The sequence below is a fragment of the Melanotaenia boesemani genome, chromosome 17, assembly GCF_017639745.1.
Source record: "Melanotaenia boesemani isolate fMelBoe1 chromosome 17, fMelBoe1.pri, whole genome shotgun sequence".
Classification (NCBI taxonomy): Eukaryota; Metazoa; Chordata; class Actinopteri; order Atheriniformes; family Melanotaeniidae; genus Melanotaenia; species Melanotaenia boesemani.
The window spans coordinates 21357957-21376897 of record NC_055698.1 but is presented as its reverse complement, the minus strand read 5'-3'; the positions used below and the strand labels follow the sequence as shown (position 1 = coordinate 21376897).

At 39.6% G+C, this 18941-nt stretch overlaps 1 protein-coding gene and 1 long non-coding RNA gene across 6 annotated transcripts in view; one reads left to right on the top strand and one right to left on the bottom strand.

Annotated features, from left to right (window-relative positions):
- The window catches only part of rbms3 (RNA binding motif, single stranded interacting protein), a 306045-nt gene that overhangs the window by 206534 nt on the left and 80570 nt on the right, over positions 1–18941 (bottom strand). The window contains exon 1 of one of the 5 annotated variants that reach the window (XM_042011494.1): positions 471–1342. The exons of the other annotated variants lie outside the window; for them this stretch is intronic. Coding sequence (XP_041867428.1) covers positions 471–545 — 75 coding nt within the window. The 5' untranslated portion in view covers positions 546–1342. Of the gene's footprint in view, positions 1–470; positions 1343–18941 lie in introns of those variants that run through there. 5 annotated transcript variants of the gene reach the window in all.
- On the top strand, positions 896–2046 carry LOC121656475. Its single transcript, XR_006013399.1, has 2 exons — positions 896–1022; positions 1719–2046. It is a non-coding gene; the product is annotated as an uncharacterized LOC121656475 (long non-coding RNA).

Genomic DNA, 18941 nt, shown 5'->3' with positions numbered 1-18941 from the left:
CTTAATGTGTGACGGCACCAAAAAGAAAAGAAAAGAAAACAATTTTGATCAGTAAATTCCTTACTTCATTCTCACTGCATGTTGTCCAGCATGTAATGCCATCATTTGGAACTATGGAACTAAGCAGTGTACATGTAAAGGCTAGATGGAGGTTACTGGACAGCTCCTAGTTACCCTCTACTTGCGTGGACTAACAGCAGCCCCAGATCCCTAATCTTCATTTATTGATTCAGTGACAGATATGCACAACACTTAGACTCTACAACAGACATTCAAACTTTAAGAGGCACCTGCCATCTGAAACCATCAAAGCCAAGGCCAGCTAGCCACCAAATTCCATCTCCAGTGAGGGATGAGTGGAGGAGGGAGGGGTGCTGAGGATGAGAAAGGGTGGGAGGGAGAAAGGACAAGAGTGTAGGAGTAGATGAGTAGGTCTGAGGAATTAAAGAAGAGCAGAAGTAAAAGCATACCTTGGTTTGGAGATAGTGGGGGTAGTAGTAGGTGTACTGAGGGTACATTGGCTGCTGCTCCAAACGCTTGCCCATGTAGCTGGAATCCTTAGCACTGAGGCAGGGAATGGTGACACGGGGGCGGGAGCTGCCAAGTAGCTAGCAATGGACAGAGGCAACGGAGGGGCTGTGCAATTCCAGTCTTCGCTGCCTGCACCACTGTGTCGCAAGCTGATCCTCTGGGAAGAAGGCAGGGTCTGACTGGACAGTGGCTGGGAGAAGGTCTGCCTCTGATGAGGAAGCTTTTGCCAAAACTCTGCCTCTCTGGTCCAGAGACTTAATATCAGACAGGTGCTCACTCAGTCACTTGCTGCTGGATCAATGGAAATATTTCCACAAGTGCTAGAACCAAGAGCGGCGTGTTTGTTAGCGGCTGCTGTTGGATAGTGAGGGTGAGGTAGAGGAAGAGGAAAGAGAACACGCAAGGAGGTGCAGGTGGCAGTAGCTCTAGCAGTCCTAAGAATGTTGAAAATGGGAGAGGAAGAGGAGGAGGACAGGAGGAGGAAAGGAATGGTAAGGAAAGCGGGAGAGGACGTATAGGTCCACTTTTCTATTTAAGCTGTTTCACTCCAGTCTTTTGCCTGGGCTTTAATCTCACTCTCTCTCACTGCCCCTCGCTATCTCTCTTTCCCTCTCTTGCATACACACACACATGCACGCTTCCTCTCTCTCGTCTGATTCGACGATGGCTGCGTGCCGTCCTGCTTGACAGAGGGGAGATATCCTCGGTGCCGGCTGCCGACAGATGCACTTTGTGTGGGGAGAAGAATCACAACACAAGAGCTCAGCACAAACACAGAAAGCAATCTCAGTCTGTAGCGGTGGAGCCAGCAAGAGGACAATAACACAGAAATAACTCCAGTTTCTAACTGATGTGGCACAAGCTTATAAATATATATATATATAAATATATATATATATATTATTTTTTTAATCCACTGGTTGGTTGGTTAGTCAATCCACTGAGTTCCAGCTAGTAGGCAAGTGAAGAGAAAAAAAAAAAAAAAAAAAAAAAAAAAAGACAGTGACTGTGTCCCGAATGTCCAGTGGAGACGGAGTCCCTCTCCTGCGATCCTCCTTCTTTCTGCTCTTGTAAAATGTGTTCCTTATTCTTCCTCGGCTCTCTCACTCCTCTAAGCAGCCTGCTTCTCTCGCGTGCGCTTTCTTTATCACTCAGCCTCTCTCTCTCCTTCTCCTCCACACTGACAGGGTGGTAAAGGGGGCTCGTCCGACGCTGCAAGCAGAGCAGACTGCCACCTCCTTCCCCAGCCCAGTCGGTGGGAGGGTCTTGAAGCAGCTCTGTACGAGTGAGGGATCCAGACACAGACCAGCGGGCTGCAGCTTTTCTACAACCTGGGAGAACGCAGGGAAGAGGAGAAGAGGAGTGGAGAGCAGAGGGGATGGCGCCAGCACGAGGAGTCGATTCCCCCTACTGGTTGCACATGGAGCTACCAGCTGGAACACAGTGTCTTCAGTCTTATCAAAATAGGCTGATTAACCTCAAAACTACTTCGATAAACAACTTTCCATGTGCAAATGTGAAAAAAAAATTATATAATCATGTTGAAAATAAAATAAGCAACTACAACTAGTATGAACTAGAATTATGTGTGATTTGAATGACTGATCCTGATTATGAATTTAGAACATGGCAAATAAAAATATGATACTGCAAACATGCTAGGATGTTTTTTTTTTTTTTGCAGGATTGATGCTGATTTTACAAACTCTAAATGCTGAATGAGTAAATACTTAAAACTGCACTGAGTGCAAACTTATACAACTTGTACAAAGAAAACAGCATCCTAGTGTAGTATAATAGGGGCAGCATGTTTCTAGTTGATGCTAGTATGTATCTGTCAAGAGCTGACCACAAAGTATTCTGACCCAGCTCTTGATATTTCCTAGTTGTTTTAATAGCTGACAGACTTGCATTTCACTATCATCTACTTTCATTCTTGCCTAAACAATGGCAATACAGAGATGAATGATAAATCAAAAGAAACATTTGAACAGCTGGCCCTGTCAAACAAGAATTTTATGAAGGAATAATTTAGGTGCACTAAAGCTATTCTGTCAGAGTAGTTAGGCTACCATATTTTGAGTGGTGATGATGATGAACCGGCACGTATAAAGATTTATTTATTCTCTTATTATAATTATTATGTATGACCTGTCTGTAACTAAGTATAATGAAAAACATCCCTAACATTGTATGCATGTCTTCAGATTGCGGGAGGTAGCCAGAACACCCAAAGAAAACCTGTGGGCATAGAAAGATCATTCAAACGTCCGCTAGAAAGGACATCTTCTTGTTCAAATGACCTAATTTTCGATCCACTGCACCACCATGTCACCCTATAGTGAAAAACAATCTTTAAGTATTGCCTTAAAAGATTGAAGGGAAAATTGTCTTCAGTGCAACATCAAGATAAAGAATGGTCCATCTCCTTTAAATGACTGTGATCATAAGTAAAAGCATTACACACAGAATATTTGGTCAAGTCAGAGAGTATTACCCTTATGACAAGCAGCCTGCAGCATCACTCAAATCTTCAAATAAGATCAGAGGCTGTTCTTGAAAGGTTCCACTCATTCTTTATGAGATGGCTTGCAACTACTCCAAAGTTTTTGTATATTGATGCTACCACCACAAGAGCTGCAGTTTTACTTTCACTCCAGTTTAGTTTTTATTGAAATGACATGACATGAGAAATAGAGAAAACTGCAGCCAACATGAAAAAACCTCCACTGACAACAATTAAAAGTTAGCTAATTATACATCTGAAAATAGATCTGTGACTTTGATGAGTTAAGTTTTGTATTTCACTTGAGATTATTACACAAAAACCCGCGAGGCTGGCGTCTCCTTCTCAAATAATAAAACCTAATGAAATATTTCTGGCACAACACTACAATAAAGACAAATTAGTCCAGCTGTATGAAACCTAAAATGTATACTACAACATAATGAAAATGAGTGGCACCACTATTAGCAATAGACTATTAATGAGAGGGATATTGATTACTTAATAATAAATGTTTTTACACTATGTGGTTAAGTTATGGGTATAAGAAGGAGCTAAACATGTGGTCAGCCTTGATCACTTCCAGCAGAAGAATCCCAGGGACCAAAACAAAGCACAGAGGGAAAGGGCAGCCCTATATAGACAAGGAGGGGAACTTATGTTCAAACAGATATGTGGGCAAAAGTTATATTTTCCACTACAGCGCATATTACTCATCTAGCAACAGACAGCGCAAATATACTAGATGTTCAGAAGATTCATATATTTGACACTTATAAGAAACTCAACAAGTAGGGGATTAATAAATAAATTATAAACTTAAAAAGAATTGATTTGTGTGGAATTTAAGGCAAAATCATTTCTTACTTATATAAAATAAATTTTCTATAAAGACAAAACATTTGTATTCAGGAAATTTTTGTTGCCATTTATGACTGCAAGGTTGCTCACTTCTCAAATTTATTCAAATTAGTCGACACAGAATGGAAACACAGGGGACTGCTGTTACAGACACATCGGTCAGCTAAGGCATTAATATTCATGTAGTCATTAAGAATTAAGAGTTGGGAGTTGAGACTTGACTCTTGAAACTCAATAACTTGACCCGTCGCCCTACACACAACACTAGATACAACCGTAAAAACCAGCTAATGTGAACTTTCAGCCTTTCCGCCATGAGCTGGCAAAGGTTAGAACAAAAGGTTGGGGTGCTGTGTAAAATGTAAATAAAAGCAGAATGCAATGTTTTTCAAATCCCATAAACACATACTTTATCCTTAATGGAATATATACAACATATCTGATGCTGAAACAGACATTTCATCATTTATTGGCAAATATTCGCTCATTTTGAATTTAATGGCAGCAACATATCTTAAGAAAGTTAGAAGAGGGTGAGTTTTAGGAGGAATGTAGTCCCATTCTGGCCTGACGCAGGATTCTAGCTGCTCAACAGTCCTGGACCTTCATTGTTGGATTTTTTAATTCATGATGCTCCAAATGTTTTCTGTTGGCAAAAGGTATGACCCCCCCTTCCGTGGGCTCACCACCTGTAGGAGGGGCCATAGGGGTCAGGTACAGTGTGAGCTTGGCGGCTGCCAGAGGCAGGGACACTGGCGGTCTGATCCTCGGCTGCAGAAGCTAGCTCTAGGGACGTGGAATGTCACCTCTCTGGCAGGGAAGGAGCCTGAGCTGGTTAGCGTGGTTGAGCGGTTACGGCTAGATATAGTTGGACTCACCTGTACACACGGCTTGGCTCACTGTCCCCCAACTTGGCACCTGTGCGTTGGGGTTTACCCCGGTGGAGAAAAGGGTAGCTTCCCTCCGCCTTAAGGTGGGGGGACGGGTCCTGACTGTTTGTGCTTATGCTACTGTGATATTTGAAGTGTTGTCTGTTGTAATACAGACTAGTTTCTAGTTTCTAGTTTCCAGCAGCTATGTTCTGCCCGGTGTGATCTGGAAAAAATTTGTCTGGAGACATTTCATTTTCACATTGAAATCTGCGTCAATAAAATGTAGCGTGACATTTATATATGGGTCTATGGTGCGGCTTGACCACAGGTCCGTGGCGGTGGCGAAACATTGGTCTGTAGCCACGTCCTTCACAACACCCTCACCACACTCATCATACAGGGCAGGGAGAGACACTCAACTAAAATGGTGACGAGATGGCAGTGATACCATTTGTCCAAAGTGTTGATGAGTGTTAATGTGTTAATTGAGAAAAAAGTTCTGTTTGTTTATAACTTTTGTCTCTCTGTGTCTCTGGGAGTTGGTGGATTATTTAGTCATGACTCACAAAAATTGACATTTTTCTATTTTCTTGTTTCGCGTCACAAGCCCTCGTATGCACGTCTGCATGAACGAGCACAACATTTCACATGCACAAATGTCGCCTGTCACTTGGCTGGAGGAGGGCCGCAATTTTCGCCTCATCGTTCAAGTTCTATATAAAATATATCCAGCCCTTAACTGGCGAGGTGTTTGCAACTCGTGCTAAAGCAGTCGGGGTTGTGGGAGGAGTCTGCACCAGAGCGCTGCAATGCCAGCGGCGCTCGATTTGCAACTGAAAGCAGCACAAGAGGAAACTGTGACGGACAAAAAAAATCAAATCATTTCATTTTTATGATAGTTGAAAACCCAGATCGTAATTGTGATTAAAATTCAATTAATCGCCCAGCCCTAGTGGGGACCGAAAGAACAAGATCGCAAATACAAGCGGCCAAAATGAGTTTTCTCCACAGGGTGGCCGGGCTCTCCCTTGGAGATAGGGTGAGAAGCTCTGTGATCCAGAAGGGGGCTCAGAGAGGAGCCAGATGAAGTGTCTTGGGCATCTGGTCAGGATACCTCCTGTAAGCCTCCCTGGTGAGGTGCTCCAGGAACGTCTCAACCGGAAAGAGGTTGCTGGAGAAGACCCAGGACACACTGGACGGACTACATCTCGTGGCTGGCCTGGGAACACCTCGGAATCCCCCCCTGGATGAGCTGGGGAATGTTGTCGGGGAGAGGGCAGTCTGGGTTTCCCTGCTTAGGCAGCTGCCCCCGCGACCCGACTCCAGATAAGCGGCAGAAGATGGATGGATGGATGGATGGATTCTCTTTTTTTTTTTACATTGTACACAGTAACATTTTTGGAATTGGGGTTGTACATAAAGGTAATTTAATATTAAGTAACTGGAGCACAGTTTTACATGCATGTAAATAAACAGCGCAGGGTGTTATGGCATTGAAGCAAGCATTGCCAAATTAACATTGATTTTGATCTTCAGCAAACTATTTCAGAGAAAAGAAAGACTGAATTTGTAACTGCTGCATTACAAATAAAGCTGTAACAGTGAAGTTTTGGTTGGAGAGTTTAAGCAGTTTTTTTTTTTTTGCTGGGGTTTGCCATCATATGAACACAGTGAGTGTGCATTCTCTGATCTTCGCTGCGACAGAAAGCTCATCTGATTAGAAAGTGATTTAAGATAAAACTGCTCCTTTCCAATTTTCAGGATATTTGAAAGTCTACACTGAAAAACGTTTACTTCTGCAGCCAAGTCTCTCTAACATTTACATAAATCAAAGCAGAAGCAATTTGCTGTTCCTCTGCTCTGAGGTCTTCCTGTGATGCTTGTTGATTCACTCACTAAGACTGAGACCACGAGTGAGTCATTCCCAAGTCTTTAAAACAGAGAAAGAAAAAGACAGCTGAGATTGTACTGTGTGCTTGAGGGTGTTAAATAGTTACATTTCCCTTCCAAAAAAATCTGGCAACTCTAGTAATAGAAAATCTTGGTATGATTACAATGAGGCCTCTGGACAGGGTAAAATAAGAGTTTTTTTTTTAGAGAATTTATTCAATATTTAACAGATAACTCATTTTACTCTAAGTTTTCTTAATCAGTTTGATTCTAGAAAGCTATTGATATCTGTTATTGTTCTTTAAAAGCACTGAAAGACAACAATTCTGCCAGTTACTAGTTTGACTAGTTTTAACTGTATGAAAAGATCAAGGAGAACTATAAGTTTTATTCTAGAGACAAAAACATGGAGGGACTATTTAAAGTTTCTTTCAGAATTCTAAAAAGTCCACAACCATCCCACTGTAGTACCTGACCCCTCCCCATGGGTGACTGCTGTCCTTCCTCAAGCTGAAGCAGAAACCAAGAGGCTTTGTTTCCTGTGGCTTGCTGGACAGTCCTGCCGTGGGTGTTTCCAAGAAATGACCAGATGCATGGAATTCAAGGGAAAGCTGGCGCTATGCCAGGAAGGGGCGGTGGGAAAGGGGGGAGGAGAGTTGGACGAAAGGAGGGAGAGGGAAGAGGAGGAAAGTTGGGGAACAGCATGGCCTGGTATTCCTGGAAAAAATAAAAAAAAGAACTTTTTGCTTTTGGAAATGGCTCCACTGAGCAATTCCCAGACAGCAGAAGATCTAACAAACATCTTACAAACTAACTGATGTAGCACGACTCACCATCTTTTCTAGGACATTTATCCATTATGAAGCGTACAGTAAACAACCTTCAAATCTATAAAATGGCTGATTTAACAACCACTTGTATCCACTGTGGACTGTGGTTAGGTTATGAAGAGCTTTACTCTTGTTTAATACAATCTACGAAAACATGACCAGCACTGATAAACGAGTACTCTTTGAAAATCTGTCCTTCCACAAATAACTGAAGGTCGCTTCATGTCTTGAACAGATAATGGCATCAGTATGAAAGTTCTGTATGAGAAAAGGAGGATTTTATATATTTCCCCATAAAGTAAAATCAAATTTAGTCTTAATTGCAGGAATGCAAAGACAGATGTTAATGTTATTTCCAGATCACGTATAAAAAAAATAAAAAAGGGGGGGGGGGGGGGGGGGGGGGTGTTAAAGGAACATTTACTAACTAAAAAATGTGTCAGCGTGTGAGATATAACAGAGACTTCACTACAATGAGAAATAACATTTGTAAAGAGGTCATATTCTGCATTGATACACTGCTCAGACGATCAGTTAATCAGGCAATTGATATGCTATTTTGAGATAACTGACATTGGTTGATAATTTAACATCATTGGTCACATGTTTAGGGGAGGTCTGTGGAGATTCCTTTGGCTGATGCATTTTTAGAAATATTTAAGATAAGTGAGCTCCTGTAAGACTGTTTTGTTGTCTTTGTTAACCCTGACTAACCAAAAAATCATAAATATATTTTCTGAAGTTTTTTTTTGCATGTTTGGTTCCCAAAATTTTCTAAGTACATTTAATGTAGTATTAAAAACTTCACATCCTATTGGGTTGGATTTATGTTGTTTAGCTGTGTCAACTTCCTCATAGTGCCATGTTATTTATACAGTTTTACAAAGGTTAACTGCAAACAAAAGTTTGGGGAACGTAAGTAAAACCAAAAATTGATTTTACCAACTGTCAGTTCATGTTATTATTCAAGTGGTAAAGAACTAGTCATTAACATTAAGACAGCCTAAACATGCAACCATAAGTAAACACTAACAACAAAATAAACACTGACCTTATATTTCAAAACAGTCCTGCTGAACCATATAATAACCAAAACTGGGAATACTGTATATGTAAAAAAAATCACAAGAAAACCAGAAGCAAGTTGGCCTGGCACAAGCTCTGTAAACTAAGAAAAGCTTCTATTTATTTATTTAGAGAAATTCCAAACTGAGCTAGTTGAAATCCTGAAGAAGCAACTCAATTCTTTAAAAATAAATAAACAAATGGGGGTTTTAAAATGATAAAATTAGTGTTTTTAATCTTTTAAAGGCAAATTCCAACAGGAACCTGTCCAGAGTTTCAGGTGGGGCAACCGATCAACATATTGGCTTTCTTAACGCTTTTGAGGGGGTTCCTTCTGATGACCAATTTGGGGTTGAGTTTATGCTAAATAATGCAAATGGGCGACATTTGTTACCACCTTAACCCATAAGAGCCCGACGTGACATATTTATCACATACAGTTTGAGACATTTTGCTTCAATTTATGGTATAAACTTTGCTCAAAATCCTGTTGAACACAATGTGATTCTTGTCTTCTGTCCCCTAATAGATACTCAGAAGCAGAAAACCATATTATAATATTTTTTAAGTAAATAAATGATAGATATTCCCCCCCAAAAAATTAAATTTTTTGTTATACTTTGTTAAAGGGCCAAATAAAGACCTCATATTTAAAAAATTGGACTTTTCTTACCATTTTTCATGGGTCAGGCCTTAACAGGTTAAACCTGGCTCCCCATGAAGGTGATAAATCTTGAGAAACTTTGAGGATTTCTTTCTCACAAAACTAGTTTGCGTGCAAACATTCAAATGGCCACATCCTCTTCAAATATATTCAGATGTCCATGTGTTAGGTATTGTAGGAAAGTACACACTTTCAGATTCTGCAAATCATTTAAAATGCCCCCTTGGGAGAGTTGTTCCTGTTTATATCATGGTCGGACACACGTACACTATTGCTCAAAGGTGTGAGCGGTAGTGTATATATAAATAAATAATAAAAATATGGAAACATAGAGGTCAAAAATTTTGCAGTTGATTTTGGGGTAATCACAAAATAAATTTCTACCTTTTGTGACTTCATTTTTAAGGATGAAGAAAAAGGCCTTATCTCAAAAACAGAACATATCTTCTTAAACTACAGTATAAAGCACTTTCACATATACTTGTGTTAGTCCAAAATTTATACGCGCTATATAAATATACAACTCGAAGAAAATATGTTAATGTTTTGAAAGTGTGACGGCCCCACCACCACAAAAACATACATGCATATATGCTGCTGCAAAATGAATCTAAACTCAGGAGAACCAAATGCTAACATTAGCTAAACATTCTTTGTTTGCACAGATTTACTTTAGCAAAAAGTTACAATTCAGACATCCATGCATCCAAACATTCATTTTCTACATGTTTTGTTAACTTTAGAGTGATACAAGGCTTTGCCCATCCCAGCTGTCACGCTGTAAGATGTCACCTCTTCATCACAGGATTCAAGCAGATACAAAAAAAAAACTACTCCAGCAACCTATTTGAAACACAAATGCACAAGTTGAACATCAAGATTTTCTTTTGTAGCATCTAACTTACCCCTGCCACAATTACAACTAAGAGAAATAACTTGCATCCATTTAAACTTGCACAGTGAAACATCTTAAACTAACCACATGCACTGTACTGGAGCAGAGGAAGGACACAAAGTGAACGATGTGCTTTCTAAAAACGCTGCCTGCAATGTTTCTAATCTCTTATGTAAGTTATGTGAGTTCACAACATCTCCGATACATGCCATGTCTTAAAACATTCTTATCAGTGCACAGCCTGAGGTAATGCAACACATTCTCTCCTGAGAGTATAATTTTCCATAGTGCAAAGAGCACAATGATATAGTCAAGATATCATTGCAGGGTACTTCTCCTTAATATTTCTTGATACAGGATGGTGTTGGCTGTTTATCTAATACTGTAAAAAGGGCAGACCAACTCCACCAGCCCTGAACTGAGACATTTGATAAACACCAGGCAGATTTCCAGTGAGTCATTAGCTTCAATCACAACACACAGGCTGTGTTGTGCCTCCCCATGCAGGCTTAATGGGGAGGAAATATGAAACCAGACGTGCATGAGTAAAAACGACACACAGCACACCCAACAAGGGACGAGCAATAGACCTAAAAGAGTTAATTGCATGCACTTACTAGATCTCAATTCCAAATGTGAAATGTATATTCAAGTAATGCCAATCGGCTCATTTCCTGATTAACAAGGTTCTGAGAAAAGATCAGAGTTGTTACAAATGACTTCATACTGAGAAAAGAGGCCGGCAAGCAGGGTGGTTCTACATGTGTGTTAGTGAATCTTTATGTAGCTGCATTTGAATGTGCTTTAGTGAAAGTTCATTCAAAGTCAGGTGGTCTACAGCTGTGGCAGCTTAATGTGCACTGGCATATGCATTACTGAATGCATGTCTTTTCACTTTTTTTTAATTATTATTGTGTATATGAAAAAAAAAACACTTGACTGAATAGATTAGACTTGCTTACCTTATGTAAAATGCAAATGAAATCCAGTTGAGCATGTCCAGCAAGGAGAGCATAGCGAGGGCCATGAAGGTACTGAAGAAATGACGCCAAAAAAAAGTCTCTGCGTTATAAGAGTGTGTGAGTTTCCATGTGGGTGTGCTATGCTAAAATGTGCTTAGAATATGAAGATGGCAACAGATGTGAAAAAAAAAAAAAAGAAAAAAAAGAAAAAAAAAAAAGAAGTCTATCTATCAAAGTCTATCAAGGCTTCATCAGAGCACTCACAATTCAATGTGCAATTTGGCTTATTATTAGTGTTAATGCACTATAAATAGATCTAAAAGAAATGTACTTCTTTCTTGTCAGTTTTGAGCCACTTTTCTGTCTTTGAGTGTGCTGATGCATCTAGAAGAATCTGACAGCTTTATAAAAACCGGCATCCCAAATAAACCTTCATCTATTCATCCATTCATTCATTTATTTTCTATACCAGCTCTATCCTATTCAAGGTCTCTGGGAATTGGAGACTATCCTAGCTGCTATTGGGTAAGGGAATGGTGCTTCCCTGACAGTCAGCAGTCCATCACAGGGTAAATAAGCCTTTATATAAAAACATATAAATAGAAGGTAACTGAAAACTTGTATATGAGACTATGTCCAAAAGCACACAGGTAAAGGAGTAAAATTGTGAAGTAATACAGTAAGTAAAAGCTCAGCGAACAGATAGCGATACATCTATCAGGAACAGATCTGTATAGGCCGATGAAGTGCAATGCTCCCTGCAATTGAGCAGGATGGGATGGGAGGACAGCAGAAAATTTTTGAAGCACTGCTAAGCCATCCTGGAATGAAGTAAAATGACCACATGTCACAGAGATGAGGAGAGAGAGGGAGAGGACGGGCAGAGTGAGAAACAGCTCTGAGTATGGGGAGAGAGAAAACAGAGTGTGTCGTTCTAAGAGGAATATTTCAGGGTAGTAAATGGAGCAGAACTCCATTCCAGCTCCTCTCTTAACCTCCCCCGGTGTCTCATCCTGTGCATGCAAAGCACGAAGCCCAGGAGACAAAGAAAACAGAGGAAGAGTTGAAGAGACAGGCTTTAGAACTCTAAATGAACATGACATTTTTCTCATGGACTTGTTTCAGAAGAAAAAAAATAATTAAATACAGAAAATATAGCAAAATGTACAACAATTACATTTGCCATTTTTATCATGGTGTTGTTTCAGAGGTCAAAAGGTGAAGACTGTTGATCCATAACCACACTGGTCTGTCCATATCCATAATCTGCTGACTTAATGGGATGTGTTTTTGCTTCATAATGTTCACTTATTCAACAACTGCAACAAGTGTTCATGGTGCAATCAGACCAAATGTGATTTGAACTGTGGGCAGCATCATTACAGGAGAAAAATTATGAATAAATGTAAATTGGTGGCATGTCTGAATTATGCATTGACCCATTAACACATAAAACTTCAGGACGGCGGCCAGTGGACATCCCTGTTGTAGACATTACAATTCTAATCCTGAAGTCTTCCTCAGTTTGAACGCAAATAGATGAAGTCTTCGCTAGTTACTGCAATAATTTTCATTCACAAGTTCAGATTGTTCTGATCTGGGTTCATTTGCTGCTTTGCATTATGTAATTTATATCACAGATTTGAATGTTGGCTACTTTTGGCTTTTATTAATGAACAGTCCATTTTCACCTCTCGCCAAAATAATGTATTGTAGGTATAACAGAGTGAGTATGAAACAATAATTTCTATGATAGCCTGATGAAGCATGCTCCAATGGTAAAACAGACGACACTTTATTCACACAGACACACAATTCAATAAGTGTTAAAATAGTTTTCATAACTAAACAAGTTTTATTTAATGCTCCTGCCCAGTCATAGGTTTGACTTATGCTCGCGCTAAAATTACGGTGTGCTATGTTGAAGCATTCTTGCAATGCTTGACTACAAAGTGCAACTTAAAAGGGAAACCGTGTATCTAAAATACAGTGTATTTAACATTTTAGTGGGATTTGTGTGGTGTAACTCGGTCATATGAAACTGAAGTATAACAAAGCGTAAAGCTGATAATTAAAAACATTCCCATTATGGTGCAGCTCCATTGGGTAACATTTAGATATCTGCGAGTGTGCGACTTTCAGTGATGCACTCTAAGATTACCTCCTTTGCAGCGCCTCTGTAATGACTACTAGTACTGAAGTCATCGAAATGCAGCAAGTAAATGCAGCAAAGCAGCTCCACCTTCTACTTTTCACACTACCCAGGCTGCTGGGAGAAGATAAATAGAGGAAGGGTGTCATACAAAGCTTCTGTCTTTCACACAAAAATAAAATATTGACCGTGAGAATGAAGAGTGACTGTGATAATAAGATAAATGATACAACATTTGAAAGCACAGGTGAAAGAACATCTGACAAATCTGAAACTTTGACAGATAGGTTTTTATGTTTGTCCTATTAGACTGCAATAGCTTACAGAGATAACACTGCTTGCTTGAACATAGGTTTCTCTGTCTGTCTGTGTAAACTGTCAAAGACTTTCTGCCAAAGTGCTGCAATTCTGCTGCCAAAACAACACATAATGAAACTTTCAAAAACATTACTGCCATTAAATAAATCAAAGATACCCTAGCTTAGCTCAGAGGCAAAGCTTGACTGTGCAAAATAATCCTGGATTCAGCCACTCTGTCTTAATATGCTGTTTTCTCTTTGTAATTCAAATGCATGCCAATGAACAAGAATGTATTTTATCATTTCAGAGACTAAAGCAGCCACAGTTTAGTAAACTTGTCATGCTGCAACACTTTGGCACAACAGAAAACAAATTTATGGGTGTAACAAAAGTGCTGGGGATTGCATTTAAGAAACTATAAGCCCTGATCTGATTGGTTACTTATGCATTTCCGCTCGTCAAGTTTAAAATGTCTGTGGCTAAAAAAGATCTCAAAGACTTGCATGGGGACGTTCTGTGCAAGACAAGATGGGATTATTGGCACCTGGTGGACAGTTGAGGAATTGAAATCAGATAAACACCAGCTGGCACTGAGAAACAAAATTAGAATGATGAGCAGCTCTCAGGAGACAAAATGTAGAAAGTTGAAGGTCTCTTAGAGCAAAATTACTCATTTCATTTTAAATATTCTCTCTCCTTGATGCATGATCAGCTGATGAATTAAGAATAAGCATACAAGATTCAAGACAGCACAACATAATTATTAGCCATGAAAGTAATATTTTATAGCCATCTTTTGCATTTCTATTGGTACATCTTACCACATTTTGATGGCAGTGCTTCATTCTTGTAACTATAGAGTAAATATGTTGGTCCACTAGTCTGAAATACCAGCTGGTTAATTACCATGCACATTGCAAAAAAAAACAAAAAAAAAAAAACAAGGCACTTTAAAAAATACCTACCAGATAAATGGACGAACAATAAGTCCATCTCCAATACAGCCAATCATTAAATGAGATAGGATTAAGCTGGAAAATCAAACTCTTGCCACAGCTGGCTCAGAGAGCACAAATACCCTTTATGTTGTTTCTTCTCATCTTTCAATGAAGAAATACCATTTCTGATATAACAGATGTTTCACAGGGCAGGACAGTGATTGGTTGGAGCCTGGAGAGATCAATTCTCTTGTGATTGTAACTTTGCAAAAATCCAACTGCCTCACACGGTTGACAAGATAAAATCTGCCAATGTAAATTGGATCCAAAGAAACTTTTGCATTTGTTAGTTTTAAAAATGCAGTTGGTATTCAAAAGGTTTGTTTTTATGGCTTTATCTTGCAGGGTTGTGCTATTTGAGCAGATGTTTTGTATGTTTTCCTTCTGGATAGCATTGCACCAGTCTGTTTTTGATTGCAGTGACAATTTTCCAGGACAGCCACTTTGCCCACTTTAAATGAAAAGCAAAAAAAAGCTGTCTGTATACCCACTGATGCTGCAGCTCAGTTTCGGCTTAGTTTCAGTAGCTGGGAGCACTGATCCTGTTGTACCCTCTTCAATGATAAAGAAATCACAAAGTCTGGTTTTGAACTTGTCCAGGCAAGTTCTTAAAGCAACATTGCTTTGGATGGCCACATTCAGACTAAAATGGAGAATGCTATGATCCCTGGCTTTTTTGTACCGTTCTTGTGTTTCGCTGGGTATGGGCTATATCTACTTCGTACAAACTATAAGTGTATTTTATTCCACCTACTTTTTCATAAGCAGTTAAGAAAGCACAAATAGAGTGCATTCTTTGATAGTATGCAAAGAGCATTGTGTAAAAGTGTATTTTATATTAGGGTGTATTCCTGTGTGCATGTAGCCATGGGCCCCACAGTTTCATCAGAATCATGGAGGCCTCATTGTCTCCTTTTCTCCCATAAGGCTCATGTTCAGCCATCGCTCATGCCCATATTGCATGATTGCACTAAAGGACCACTATAATCAGCCATAATGCTTTACAGATGTTATGGGTGTTTTAAAGCCAACACTACAGCCTCAGGCAGCCATATATGAAAACCCATCTGTGCATGGATGACATTGCATGTGAGTGTGTATGTGTCTATATGTATAGTTGAAAACCATTCATGATCAGAGTGAAATTTTGAAATAAGGTCACATCTACAGCTCAGGATGTATGATTTATGTTCCCCAGTCCTGCTCTGTCATTGACTAATCACCTGAAGAGAAGTAGCAGGTGCAAACTGATTTGCTGCAGAGTGATTTCACAGATGAAATGCTACAAATTCACTATTAAGCACGACCAAGAAACAGCGCTAAGCCAGCAATGACATGTAAATATGACAATCCACATGATCTGAACAAGAGAAGACAGCTATTTAAATCCCTGTAAGATCTGCTAGCACCCTCCCTAATCCACCCTCTAACATCTCCCATTGTGTCCAACATCTAATATCAAACATGAACCACTGCTAAATGAAGACTGGTGGCACACCAGAGCCAGGAATTTGCATGAACCGCCTGCTCTTGTGAAATAGGAAATGAAACATACGGAGGCTTGGGAGGGCTGTCAGATTCTGGATATTCCTGTGGTCTAGTGCTCAGGATCTTGTGGCCCAGGCCTTTAATTCTTAATGATGGAGAAAGCCAAGCTCTGGTCACGACAGGAAATACTTTTAAGGTGAAACATCCACCCCTAAAAAGCACTCATGTTCAATGTGTCAAATAGACAAGGTTTTCCTATGAAGCAGATCTGTGCAATGGTAAACAGTGCTTTGTCATCATGACTGTATTCATGTGATTAGAAACCAGTCATCAGAAATAGTATTTAGGAGAGGAATTCTTTTTATGTTGTTCATTTTTAACCCACCGATTTGGAAAAAAAGGGAAACGTACTCGACTTCTGCTGTTGATTTAAATGTGAGAAAATACAAACAGGGTGTGAAATTTGGATGGTGTGTAATTTCCACTTCACTGACAGGTTTTTATTAGATTCCATTGGCACTGTCAACCAGAGCAGGTGTAGCCAAAAAACAGATAAACATTTTCATAATATGAGTTCATCTATCAGCATGACAAATGAGACAGTTCTGGGTGTTTCATTAATGCACAGCAGGTACAACCAAGGCTATATTTAAAATACTGTACAAAAAGCCACAAGTATTGTGTGTACAGTCTTCAATCTATACCAGGAATAGTTCCAATGCAAAAAATAATGAATGTTGTTCCTATTATGCTCATGGCAATGTGCAGACTCCAAAATTTATTGGTGTTGGCGGCAGTTTTAATTGTTTGATACATTTGCCTAAATAAACAGAAAGTGGCTTTTTATGCTGTGATTCCAAATCAAAAATTAAAATGATGTGGTGACTTGATGGAGCTGATACTGTAAAACAGTGAGTGCATGTGGATGTCACTGTGAAGGGTTGAACTGAGGAATGTCATAAGACACACTCACAGTCACTCTGCCTCAGTGTGCACTGTTGAAGCAAATTAAGCAAGCTTTGGCAGCCTTTTAATGGTCTGTCACAGTCTAACAGGTTTAGAGAGCTTACAATGGACCCAGGCACTAAGCCCGACAGCTCACACTTAATTGTTCAGAACCTTCACGCGGGTGTGTGCTTGCGTGTGTGCGTGCGTGTACTGTTAGAGCCATTTTGTGCCTATAACTAAAGTCAATGATTCTCATTATGAGGACAGATAAGATCCTGCCTGTCAGTCTGACTGGTTCAATAAAATAACTACTCTAGCTGATACATTATAATGAATGTGGTGCCAATGTGAGTTGTTGTAAACCACAATTTGGCTGTTGCTGCAGAGAAACTGATCCTAAACCGTGTGATATTAATGCACACTTACATTTTCATTCAGCTCAGCATAGAAGCATAACTGCGGAGCTATTTTCCACAAAAGAAATCCGGAAATTTCTTTGGCATTTTTTTTTTTAATCCAACTACAGACAGAGAAAAAGACAGGCAGGGCAGAAAGCCATAAGTGGATTGAGATATTGACTCAAGCAGCCAATAATAAACAAAACTTCTAGCATCTCAATTTTCAAGTGGTGCCTGAAGAAATCAGCCAGGCAAATAAGACCATTTGTTTTTCCACTCTATAACCCCCACTCTATCAGCCAGCATAATGGTCCACCAAGGACGAGATGGCAATGCCTAAAAATCTACACTCCCCCTTTAAATGGTTGGAGATTTTGAGCTGTGTGACCTAGAATGTGTTTGACAATCTTCTTTTAATTAGGCCTTGAAGACACGACTCATTCCAACTGCTGTCCCGAGAGCTAAATTAATTACTGAGACAAAGCCCATTCTAGCTCATGGCAAAGATGAATCATTGCAGTATTTGGGAAATGAGCAATGCTCTTCATTCAAGGGCTGATGAAAGAGAGTCAGACTTGAAAATGTAAGCTAATGTGCTTCATCACAAAGCCTCTGCAATGCTCGCTGAGCCACATCACACATCTACAGTACATACTGGCATCTGCAGTCTCTGCTATCAGGAAATCCTTACTATTCCTTTAGATGGAACACTACTTGGAGGAACATGCCATGAAAAGATAAACTGGGATTTCACAAAAGTAAATCTTAATCAGTTTTGTCCATGAAATCCTAGCTCCTCTTCCACTCAATACTTTCCATATTACCTCTTTGTTTTCCCTCCCTGTGGTCTGACTGTTGTGCTCCCCCCGGGGGAACCACTGATAACTAATCTCAGCTCAGTTGCTTCGTGCAGGCCATCAGCCAGCAGATGCCCTCTTACCCACTGCCAGCAATCAGACCATTCATTCAGCTACATGACAGTATCATCTGTCATCCTGTATAAAGGGGTGTTTGTGAGTTATGGCTAATTAAGCTAATCACAACACAGAGAGTTGTTCCAGAGTTCAGGCCTTACAATGACAGATAGATGAAAATGTGAAAGTGGATAGGGTTACAGCCAGACCTAGAAATATTAGGACAGTGACACAATTTTTACTTTTCCAGCACTATATAAAGATACATTAAGGTTTAAGTTATACAGACAATAATCTCTTTAATTACAGAAGCTCCACTTTAGATTTAGAGTAGTTGCATCCTGACTGGAGGGAAGGTTTAGCCATTACATCTCTTTAAGCGGTGCAAATGTAATTACAAAAAACAACTTGACCACTGATAAACTTTACCAGTTCAAATTCTTTTAAAGCAATGACCACCTGAAGTCTGGGACCAACTGATATAATCAAAGAATGGACGATTTCATTAGATTAAATGCTGCTGAGAGGAGACGAATCAACTATTGTAAAATATTCCACTTCTTTACCTTTAAAATCTCCTGAGTTGGTTTCACAAAATGGGTTTGAGTCATCATCATCATCCATCTGTATTTTTAAGTCAGTGCAATCAACTTTACTTCTCACCAAG